We start from the raw sequence: 11,488 nt of genomic DNA, 5'->3' as shown, positions 1-11,488 counted from the left end.
GTATATTAAAAGATATTGAGAAGTGAAAATTTTAACGAAATTTTCAAAATTGCATTGTAATATTAAAACTTATTTTTGGACAATGAACTAAATGGCTCCACACACAAAGGGATCTAACGAAAATGTAGAAGTCACAATATTTATGAATTTGTTCAAATTTTGTAGGTCTTTTGTTTTGGTGTCTAAAAGGAAATTTTAATTTCCTATTTTATTTTATTTTTCTCAATAGAAAAAGGCAAAAAGAAAAAAGGTACACATTTTCTTTTTCTTTAAATGGAGGTAAGAAAATAATTCTTGAAAGAAAAAAAAAACAAAGATGAACTTCTTACTAGTGCCGAGTTGCCTCATTCGGCCCTGTCTGCGATCGAAGGACATTGAACTCTACTTGGCGGCCCAGTTCGTTACCCGCCTTTAAATCGGGTCGGGTCAAGTAAATTTTACCCGATTTCCAACGAAGCCCTAATTTTGATTCCGGCGAGCCAATCAGAGCTTGTTTTTTCTCTCCCCCCCTCCCCGGCCCTTCACCTTCTCTCTCTCTCTCTGAGGGAATGGATTACAGCGACACAGAAGAGCCGTACAGGAGGAGACCGAGGAAAATGGCTTATCTTGGAGACTCCTCTCGTAGGGTAAGCTCGTTTGTTCATAATTCTTCGATTAATTTACTGTAAATACATATTTTTGCTGAGATATTGAATTGATTTTTTTGTTTTTGATTTCATATTTATATTGATTTCTTCACCATTGCTTCAGTTACTGTTATTTTCAATTGTATCGCTGCAAATATGACTTGTTTCGGATTGCTGAGTACAATTTCTGCTGAATAATGCAGCAATTTGAATCTCTAAGCGGACGTCCCTATGCCCTAATGGGAGACATGGTAATGGTTTTTACTTGTCACTCTTATTTTTGTTCATTTTTAGTGTGATATTTTATTTTTCATTTTTAAGTTCATTGGAGTTTGGTTATTGTGATTGGTACAGACAATTTGTTGCTATTAGTGCTTTGGTGTTATGTAGGATTTTATCACAAGGTGGTACTTTTTTGTTGATTTGTAACAGAGTTTTCTGCAAGAGGAAGACATTTCGTTAGACGCAACACGGGCTAGATGTAACAATCTATTTTCATATTTATTTGTCTCCGTTCTGTGTTGCATATATGTATAAGAATGTTTCTTTATTATGAAGCGGCTAAAGCTTTTCCTGTACTTGATAGGGACAAATGTTCTCAAACGGCATAGTGACTTAGCAGAGCGTCTTTCTAGGTAAGGCTTTCTCGGGAAATTTTTAACTCTTCATTCATCATCGAGCTTTTGGTTATTGTGAGATCATAGTTACTTTTATGGAACTGTTATTGCTTAAAAATATTATGAAGTACTCATGTTTTGAGTGACTTAAAATTCCAAAGGCTTTCTTGGAGTCGCTCCTCTAGACTCAGTAATATATGCATTGTGTAAACTTTGTTCATCTTTGTCATACATGTTTTCGGAGAATTTCACTTACTAAAACCCTATCATTTTAGAGAGTATGTATGTACGCAACCAAATAGGAGAAAAAAAATATTGTCGAACAGTGGAAGAAGAAAGTAAGAAATCTACTAAGAAATCTTATTGCAAATCTATGTTTATAACTGCAGGCATTTTAGATGCTTTGGCCACACCCAAAATGGAGTCCAGTTCCTTGATTATCTCAAAAATGTGGGTAGCACTGTTTCTTCGTATATTTCTATCTTGAGTATGAGATTGATTATGATACACTGGTCATTGAAACTCACTTCAAATATCTTTCGGAAAAAGACCAAAAACATTTCTGAATCACGTGATTCTTTCGTATGAATTTTGTGAATTTTGGGCCTATTAACTTTTTTTGGATTTGGGCCTTTTTGATTCATCATTCTTTTGCATGCAATTTTGTATTATTGAAAATAACCAGAAGAAATTGTAATTTTATAAATTAGACAGGTTTGATGAATGATAGGTGAATTTAAGAACCCATTTCGACCTTGAGATAATTAACATAGCCTTATTATGGTTCTTTCTTTCTTTGTGATTAAATGTCAAGTGCAATAACATTTTAGCTTCAACTGACTTTTGTGATCCCAAAGGGTTTACTAAGCTGTTCATCAATGGCTTTCAGATCTTTTATTTTGTAAACGTACATTAACAGAGACATGTGTGAGTATGTAATATGTATGTACTTATTTGCATACATATTTAATACACCAGTGAAAAGAAAATACTTAGTGACTTATGGTTATGCACCTGCATTTTATTTCTTTCTGAAAAGTGTGGATATTACCTGAATTAATCAAACAAGCTAATCATTTGAATCATTTAGAGGCACTTCTATGTATGCCTCCGAAGAAAAGAACTACTGTTTATCATTTTTCCAGTTATGTTTTGAATTTTCTTGTATTGTACGTAGCACCTTCTATTTTCATCATGTGTTGGGGTTTATATATTGCCATGGCTGCAAACAGATTGATACATAATTGCAATATTATCGTTGTTCTCGATGGACATGTATTTTCTGGTACTAATTTCTTGGTGATTCTATTGATTTAATAGGGATGCTGACAAGACAATTTATGAGCGTCTACAAAAAGAATTTGAAGCTGCACGGGCTTTACAAACTCAAGGTATCTTTGAAAAAAGAGCAATGCTAGGCATTCCACATTTGTATACCACATTGTGTACCACCTCTCTAATAGAGGTGGAGCCCACCAATACAATGGGGCTCACCTCTGTTAGAGAGGTGGTACACAATGTGGTATACAAATGTGGTATGACTAGCATTTTTGTTGAAAAAAAAGTTATGTGTTAATGCTTCATTTCAAAAGTAATCAGTAGTATCTAGCTTTGCATCACGTCAAGTTTCTTTTTCTTTTCTTCATGGGTTCCTAAATGCTGTTGGAGGAGGGCAAAGGTGGGGTGTGATACCTCAATTCCCATATCCTCTGTGTACTGGGGTGATCTTAGGGCTGTATACTGGTATAAGGAACCCAACCATGATCAGGTTGTGGTATTTTAGGTCGTGGATAAGTGTGAAATCAATCTCTTGATGAGGATGCCAGCAACTAAAAGGGGACTACTATCATACCCTGAGTCCCACAAGGGATGTGTTGGATTTACTAGTCTTGATGGCTAACCTGTTTTGGAATTACTGTGGTTTCCATTTCAGAGATCTTGGAGATAACTTAAGCTGAATGTATAAATAACAATATAACTCATCCATATTCTAAATGCTCTCTCCAAGTCTTCCTATTGATTGAAATGTTGTGTAAGCTTTGTTTGTGTTAATTTTTTAAATAATTTTGGTTCACCTCCTCTGGTTTGGTTAAGAAGTAAAATATATCTTTTATTGCAGAGATTTATTTGGATGGTGAACAATGGAATGATGGACTACTAGCTACAATAAGAGAGCGGGTATGGTTTTATCCAATACTTTAAAAGTGATTGGGATTTACTGTGGTTCCCTTTAATCCTTTGATGTTAGAATTCAGTGATTGATTCGATATTCAATTTTCTTTAGGCTGTTTCATGTGTAACATGAACAAATGCCTAATCTAATTGAGTTATAATTTAATCAGGTTCACATGGAGGTTGACAGAAAGGCAATGGCGGAGACGTAAACATGTTGCCTGGTCCTCAAATCCAAGAAAAAATTACTTATAAAGTCGGAAATAAGGTAATTTTGGGAAGTTTATTTTAATCAATAATGGGGGGTTGGGTCATGATTATCCATAGCATGGTTAGATACCATTATACATATGGAAATCTTTATTTGATAATTTTATTAAGTATTGTTTTGCGTTGAGAGTTTTCCTGAATATTGTCTTAATTGTGAACAGGTGATTTGTTGTTTGGAAGGGGCTAGAATTGGCATTCTGTATGAGACATCTTATGCAGGTATGCTGTGAAGTAACTTATTTTAATTGTTTAGTAATCCAAGTGTCTAGCTTTGGTATCATGTCTTTTTTGTAATGTTAGCAAAAAGTATCATTTTTCGATGTGACATCATTATTCTGCTGCTTGTAATCTTCCATTAGAAAACTGAAGGTTGATACTTGATAATTCAGTTTATCAAGATTGGTGTAACGGCTGGATCAGTTCCCCCCAATTTTTTGTTTCTTAATTTAGTACTTTCTAGTAATTTACAAGATACCATTTGCACCTAGCACAAGTATCTTGGTGGTAAAATGATTGTTTTAGTATCCTAAGTTTGAATATAGGCCCTAGGGTCACCCAGATATGGGCCATTTGACCCTTTCATTTTTTCAGTTGCCTAATAGGTTGGCTTAGGGCTTATATACATTATAGACAAAACATATTTTTACTCTCGAGAAAGAAAAAAAATCTTCAATGAGGTTGTAAGCGCATTCATCATTTTTGGCTCTAGCACTGGAGAAGGTGACTCATCTGCATCTGCATCTGCAATGGTGCAGGAGAACCTTGTGACCTGTACCATTGTGTGCTTGAGAGCAAGTCATTTCTTGAGAAGATGACTGTCCTTGAACACACCATTCCATATTTTTTGCCATTACGAGAAGCAGAAAATGATCTTCTTTCTTCTAATGCTATGGTAAGAATGGTTTCCTGCACTGGCCTTGCTGACTCAAATATAGTACCGGGTATGATATTAATCCTTGGTGATCTGCTTTCAGAAATTTATAGATTACATTGGAGAGCTTTTGCAGTCTTACGTGGATAGAAGGGAACAGGTATGCTGTTGGCATTTGTAAACATTATCGGAGAGTGTGTCTATTTCAAAATGTAAAATAGATTAGAGTTGGGTGAAGGGTGTGTTATCTCCTTTTTTCCATCTTGCATCCATGAAATAGTGATATCTGCGAAGTTCAAATTAAAATTGGAAATGTTGAAAAGCTGGTTAGAGGGTTTTCTATTTTGGAGGCAGGGATATAAGTTATAGCAGCTGTCTTGCATTCCTTTATCTTTGGGTTTCACCTATTTATCCCCACACAATATTTTCATGAACAACAAAGATTTAATTTGTTACTACTTCAACTTCACGGATTGTCATTCTTATCAATGAAAAATTTATTGATTGTCATGCAGGTTCGGCTTGCCAAGGAGTTATATGGGAACCAGATTAAAGAAATTTATTATACCCTTCCCTACAACTTAATTGCCTTTTCACTAGTTGATTTTGATTGGTTGGTGCATTTTTTCCCCCTGCATTATACTTTGTATTTGGTTTTTTATATTTTTAAATATCAGTGGAATAACATCTTGTGGTGCCAAATATATTAGTAATTAATCATATGTCAGCACATTCATTTCACGTGGGTGACTGAACATATTAGTAATAGCTCACACAGTTTTGAAGTATCCCATACCCGTTCCTTGTAAAGGTGGGGTATCTTTTGAGCTTGGCAATTTGTTCCTGAAGCTTCCAAGTTACCATATCTGGCTTGTCTGGCAGACAATCAATAGCTTTTTCCTCAATAGGACAATGATAAATTTTCTCACTTCTATGTTCCTTTGACAAGACAAAAGTATTTGATTCTGTCTGTTGCCTTCTATCATTTTCACATGATATTGACTGTTAGTCATAAAACTAAATTACACCAGGTTGATTGTCATATTGGTTGCAGGCATGATTAGATAAATCCTCACAAAGAGGTTTCCATGATGCTGAAGAATGTCTGTTTCTTTTTGCAGCAAGGTAATAGTCAAGCTTAAATATTCGGAGCTTGTTTCCGTACTTCCAACTCATGTCAGTGTGGTAGCATGGCCAGTGCATCAATACAGGAAAACAAGTCTAAATGCATCAACCATGAACAAAAAGGAAAACGGATCCTTGGAAGGTCCAACTACCCTCTCCTATGCAGAGGATGCCTTGCAAAATATGAGCTTACCTGAAGGTATTCTTTCAAGTTGACGACTTTTTTTGTTGCTTACTACTTCCAATATAAATGATATTCAAAATTTTGATGAGGTCTCCCACGCTACTTTATCCTCCTCATGATACTTGACTATTTTTTTCATTTGGTCTAGGATTATGTTTGAAATATAACAAAACAACCCGTTCCAACTTTAATGTTAAGATGAAAGAGACAGTTTAATGACTCCAAAACACTTTTGTTGGGCACTTTTTACAGCGCTGTTCCTGTATAGGCTTTGCATGCATATGCATTTCTGATGGTTTTTCTGTCTATTGTGTGCTTCTACTCCAGCATATGCAGAGATTGTGTTGAATTTGCCACAAGCTCTTCGGGATATATGTGAGGGGTCCTCTTAATGCTACACCAGTCGGAACATCTGAATTTGTACAAAACCATAGCAAAAATGGTGCTGCTGGGATACCTTTAGTTGTTTAGCATTAGAGTACTAACCGAAGTATTCGTGAGACAATTTCTAGGCTAAAATAGCAATAGGGTTGATTTCGGCAATTTGTATATTCGAGTATCACCTACTCATTATCCCTCGGAGACATCTGTATCAGGCTGTCCGATCTATTTTATTTGTGCCATCATTTTAGTTAAGGCCATTTTAGACTTGAATAAATCTCGTTTCCAAAATATAGATGCTGCAAAAAAGTACAGCTCCCAGATTTTCAAATTTGCCTTTTCATTTGTCTACAAATAGACTTGCTCCCGTATTTCAAAAACAACTCAAACAATTCTACACCATCTACATTCTGCATGAGAAGGTAATTGAGACCATAAAATGAACCCGTTTCCCTCTAAATCATGGATACACTGTTTTCTTAGCTATGCACGCAGCTCCAATAGACCTCTGGTTGATCAAACAGTGGATTATTGAAGGGAGACAAGTGTAACTTCTCACATCTTCTCAATGGGTTCAAAGATACCAATGTCTTCAGCTTGTTGCATTTTACGACGGCTTTGCTTCTGAAACTCCTAGGCAGGTTCATAGAGGCCTAACATGTGCCCATCGATACATCGCACGGCCGCAACCTGGACACGAAAAAACTGTTATGTAACAACATCATTGCATCCAGCATAGCAAAAATAATGTACAAATGGATGAATTATGGCATTGTCAAAGGTGTGTCTAGAAATTTAGTCATCACCTTCCCATGGATTTCGTATTTGATAGGACCGTCTAGTTCAGCTCCTAATGCCATCAACCTTGTCACCGTGTGATTAATGTCTGGGACTGTGAAAGACAAGAGAGAAGAGTACCCCTCCTGCATCACATGGTCACTATGAAACTGCATTATTAGCATCTGCCATTTTCAATTAGAGGCAAAACGCATATGCAATTAATTGTTCAAACAAACCCATCTAGCCAATGGACACAAGAAAAGCATAATGCCACCATGTTAATGAGATCAAACCCCAAGAACCAAGACTTTCTGAAGTTGGGTTTATTTTACTCATCACCTTTTTTTCTTCTGAAAAACACAAACAGACGTTATGCTTTTTTTTATGGCAAAGGGTGTGTAAATAACTCTTTTAGACATACAATCAAACACTTAATATGCATTGAGAGCGCCCAGTCTCAGAGAAAGAAAGTTACTTGGGGGAATGCATGAGGGCAAGCTTGAGTGGGCCCGACTGAAGCTCAGCCCAGCGGAGAGTGCAGACATTTACGGAGAAGTCCAAGCCTTGGGCGTAGAAGCGAGCGGCTTTTGGTACGTCCTTGTGCAACTGCAGTATCCACCTAAACGACGCCGCTGCCATTTCCCTCTCTTTCTTCCAAGGCCGCGCTTGCGCTGATAGTGATACAGATATTGAAGAATTGGGAATAGGGATGTGCCAATAGAATACGACACGTCGTTTGGATGGTTGCATATGTCCAAAGCCCAAAGTCTACTGATGTTGCAACAGTGGGCTAAAGTTAGGTTTGAGTCCATGTGATGAGCTAGCCCGAAGCTATAAAGCTCATAGTGGTCTCTACTCTAAAACCCTAGCTGAATATGTGTATGGCCAAAACACTTAAAAAAAACTCAGATCACTCAATAGGGTAACAAAGTAATTTAATAATCAAAATTAAATTCAATAAGGCCAACCGTCATTTTTTAGGTTTGTTTATAGAAATCAACTGATATAGGGTTTATTTATAATTTTAGTGCTAAAAATGGGTATATAACTAAATATCTCAAAAAGAAACACAGACAAAAAAAACATTAATTAATTGTATTTATTTGTTTATCAATCGCATGCGAATAGGAATATGCTATGCAACCATGAATCACATGAGCAAGACAAGACCTGTTTAATAACTTTTATTAAGCAGATAATTTGTATTATATATTATAGCTTTGTCTATATTTGTTTTGTTATGCTCTCTTTTTTGAAATTATGACCTCCTTCTTTTTTAATTGTCCTAAAGATGGAAGGGAATATAGGAAAATTATATAACATATGAATAGCCCATGATGCAATTGGCAGCAATTGTCATTTGGCAAGACACAAGAAGGTTTCTTTTCTGTCTGGATTGAACTATAATAAGAATTCAACCATGTGGGCTGCCTCCATTCAAACAAATCAATAATACTACATTGTTACCAATATTTTATTTTCTGGGTGATCCATGTGGCAGTGTTTCAAGGGTGCCTTTGTTCTTTTCTTTTTTTTTCTTTTTTTGAAGAGAAACTAAACTTGGACCTCTTTCAACATTGGAAAGAAAATACCGATAAATCAAAAATTAATTAGTAAGGTGGCTGTAGACTAGAAATCTCATATTCGAACCCTATAGCATCTTGGTTGTTTGTGTGTGAAAATCTCATATCCCTTGTAGTTTAGGCTATCACGTATAAAAAAAATTGTCAGCCGACTGCCATTTAAAAAACAATGCAACATTCTCCCACTGGGATTTTATTTATTGGGTAAATCTTATTTTAACAGTATAGTTTGAACTTTTATTCTTAACTTATTTACCCACAAAAAAAAAAACTTATTATTCTCACTCATATGCATCATCAATTGTTCCTCAAAGTCCACATGGCAACAAAAAAGAGCCATAAAGCAAATTTGGAGGCTAGCCAAGCATCACATTGTGTAGAAACTAGAAAGCAGTAATGGTCTCATAGATATCTAATTACTAGATGCTTGTCATGTGCCAAATAGATTGGGCACAATGACAGAGCAGCAGGAACCAAAATCACTTTACTTTTAATCTTTCAATAATGTCAGAGCCCCTAGGACAAGCCTAAACATCCAAAAACCCAAACACATCTTTATCAACATGCCAGCCAGCATGCTTGTCAATTTGTCATGCACCCAGTTTTCAAATCCGCCTCCTTTTTTACCCAAGCATCCCTTTATGGGTTTCATTATTATTATTGTTCAATACCAAATTCTTATTAACTCCTTTTAAGATTCTTGACAGACAAGGCCAACCCACCTCATATCATTCTTATAATACATCTATATATATTTATGCAATCAAGAAACTGACTTGAAACAATTCCAACTTCAAGCAATGAATGTTCAATGCCTTTTCTCTCTTCCTTTACTCTTTCTTCTTCTTGTCCTCTCGAAGACAGCTCATGCTCAGCTTCACGTAGAACATTACAGAAGCTCATGCCCAAATGTTGAAGCAATTGTGCATGCTGCAGTCAAACAGAAGTTTGAGCAGACATTTGTGACAGCTCCAGCCACTCTGAGGCTCTTCTTCCATGATTGTTTTATCCGGGTACTTGGGTTTTTTTCTCCTAACACAAAATTTATATTTTTGCATATACGTATACAAATTTGTATATTTATACATGCAACTGCAACAATGAGTGTGAGATTTTTGGCTATATAGGGATGTGATGCTTCAATAATGCTAGCTTTTCGGAACAATTCAGCGGAGAAGGACAACTCCGATAACCTTTCGCTCGCTGGAGACGGGTTTGATACCGTGATCAAAGCCAAGGCTGCTGTTGATAGAGTGCCCCAGTGCAGGAACAAGGTTTCTTGTGCTGACATTCTGGCCTTGGCCACAAGGGATGTCGTAAGACTGGTAAACAAAGCAAGGAAGTACCATTATTTCTTTTGTCTCTTTTAGGTTAAGGGATTATGGTAACTGCACTTTTTACTAAGAAAATTCTTGTTTCAGCAAATCTCTTACAAGAAATAGAAGGATCCAATGTGATCAAGGGTTTATGCACTGTGCATTCACATGAAGTGCTATCCAGTGCAGAGTCCATTTTCACCTCAATGTGGGGTGCAAAAGCACTTTGTCCCTTTTCACTGCTTGAAAAATCTAAAAGAAAGAAAAAGGAATTTTCTTTGTACATTCCATATCAAGTCAAAATAATGTGCATGCTTTTAACGGATTTTCTTGGTCTTGGTGCAGACTGGGGGACCATATTACAGAGTTGAATTGGGAAGACTTGATGGGAGGATTTCTACAAAAGCCAGTGTGAGACAACATCTTCCTCATCCTGATTTTAGGTTAGACCAGCTGAATTCGATGTTCGCCTCCCACGGTCTCTCTCTAACCGATCTCATTGCACTCTCAGGTACTTGAAGAACCAAAAATCTTATACAGAACAAAAAAAAACAAAGTTATGCAGAACCTATTCTCTTGGTCTTGTTTTTTCATTTTCTTTGTTGTAGGTGCACATACAATTGGATTCTCGCACTGCAATAAATTCACTCACCGGATATACAGTTTCAAAAGCCAGAACAGAATTGATCCAACGATGAACTTGGCATATGCAAGGCATCTCAAACAAGAGTGTCCGGCAAATGTAGACCCCAGAATTGCTGTTAACATGGACCCAACCACACCCCAAAAGTTCGACAATGTCTACTACAAGAACCTTCAGCAAGGAAAAGGGTTGTTTACTTCTGATCAGTCTTTGTTCACTGACGCCAGATCAAGAAAAATTGTCAACTTGTTTGCAGCAGACGCCGCCGCTTTCGAACGGGCTTTTGTGGCTGCCATGACAAAGCTTGGAAGATTTGGAGTTAAGAATGGAAAGCAGGGTGAAATTAGGCATGATTGTGCTGCTGTGAACTAAGATTATGTAGTATGCATTGTAGCTTTGTTGTAAAAAACACTAATTAGCTAAGTTTTTCTAATGAATTTCATATGTAATATTTGCTTATTTTGACCGTCATCATTCTTGGCACTGTCCCATCATCATCATTCTTGGCTCTGCCCCGTGCCATTGTTTCACGATATGGGAGAAAAGCAATTAGGTGAGAATGATTGTGATGTCCAACCTGCCACCTTCTGACGTAGGTTGTCTAAGTAAGTGGGACGGTTTGGGATTGCTTCGTATGGAACACGTATTGTATAAACACTTGTATTAAAAATTCAAGTAAGAAGAAACCCAAAAACACTTTCAAGTTTTCGTGTCAAATGTTGTCGATCGATCTCCAGAGTAGTGTGTTTGTTTTCCATTATAAGGTAAGACGAAGTATACTATTTTGTTAGAAATTCTATAAGAAAACATTGAGAATGTGAAAATATGCATTTGCAAATACAGAGTCCACGAAGAAATAACGATAGAGGTGTCCCAATTTTTCAATAAAGGGAACCCAATTAAAAACACCAAAAACTCTA

At 36.5% G+C, this 11,488-nt stretch overlaps 3 protein-coding genes across 6 annotated transcripts; 2 read left to right on the top strand and 1 right to left on the bottom strand.

Annotated features, from left to right (window-relative positions):
• Positions 1 to 327: 327 nt before the first annotated feature.
• Positions 328 to 6,523, top strand: LOC103320095 (centromere protein O). Of its 4 annotated transcripts, XR_016124231.1 has the most exons (10): positions 328 to 626; positions 830 to 877; positions 1,059 to 1,107; positions 1,213 to 1,261; positions 2,564 to 2,634; positions 3,363 to 3,421; positions 3,586 to 3,683; positions 3,847 to 3,904; positions 4,660 to 4,716; positions 5,072 to 5,142. XR_016124231.1 is itself a non-coding variant. In XM_008221716.3 (9 exons), exons 3-9 carry the CDS (start codon positions 3,630 to 3,632, stop codon positions 6,255 to 6,257), a joined length of 672 nt encoding a protein of 223 aa, XP_008219938.2. In that variant the 5' UTR covers positions 2,564 to 2,634; positions 3,363 to 3,421; positions 3,586 to 3,629; the 3' UTR covers positions 6,258 to 6,523. The 4 variants fall into 4 exon arrangements, 1 of the variants encoding a protein (XP_008219938.2); XR_016124230.1 differs by lacking the exons at positions 4,660 to 4,716; positions 5,072 to 5,142 and adding an exon at positions 4,441 to 4,523; XR_016124232.1 differs by lacking the exons at positions 4,660 to 4,716; positions 5,072 to 5,142 and adding an exon at positions 4,395 to 4,473.
• Positions 6,524 to 6,569: 46 nt separating this feature from the next.
• On the bottom strand, positions 6,570 to 7,765 carry LOC103320094 (uncharacterized). Its single transcript, XM_008221713.3, has 3 exons — positions 7,502 to 7,765; positions 7,053 to 7,185; positions 6,570 to 6,936 (listed from the first exon to the last, which is right to left on the bottom strand). The coding sequence occupies exons 1-3, from the start codon at positions 7,663 to 7,665 to the stop codon at positions 6,880 to 6,882; spliced, it is 354 nt and encodes a 117-aa protein (XP_008219935.3). The 5' UTR covers positions 7,666 to 7,765; the 3' UTR covers positions 6,570 to 6,879.
• Positions 7,766 to 9,194: 1,429 nt separating this feature from the next.
• On the top strand, positions 9,195 to 11,027 carry LOC103320093 (peroxidase 16-like). The gene is made up of 4 exons (XM_008221712.2): positions 9,195 to 9,622; positions 9,737 to 9,934; positions 10,271 to 10,436; positions 10,534 to 11,027. Exons 1-4 carry the CDS (start codon positions 9,410 to 9,412, stop codon positions 10,938 to 10,940), a joined length of 984 nt encoding a protein of 327 aa, XP_008219934.1. The 5' UTR covers positions 9,195 to 9,409; the 3' UTR covers positions 10,941 to 11,027.
• Positions 11,028 to 11,488: the final 461 nt, after the last annotated feature.

This window comes from Prunus mume, linkage group LG2, assembly GCF_029339155.1.
Source record: "Prunus mume cultivar Tortuosa linkage group LG2, ASM2933915v1, whole genome shotgun sequence".
NCBI classification, from domain to species: domain Eukaryota; kingdom Viridiplantae; phylum Streptophyta; class Magnoliopsida; order Rosales; family Rosaceae; genus Prunus; species Prunus mume.
This window is presented reverse-complemented; position numbering and strand designations above follow the sequence as displayed.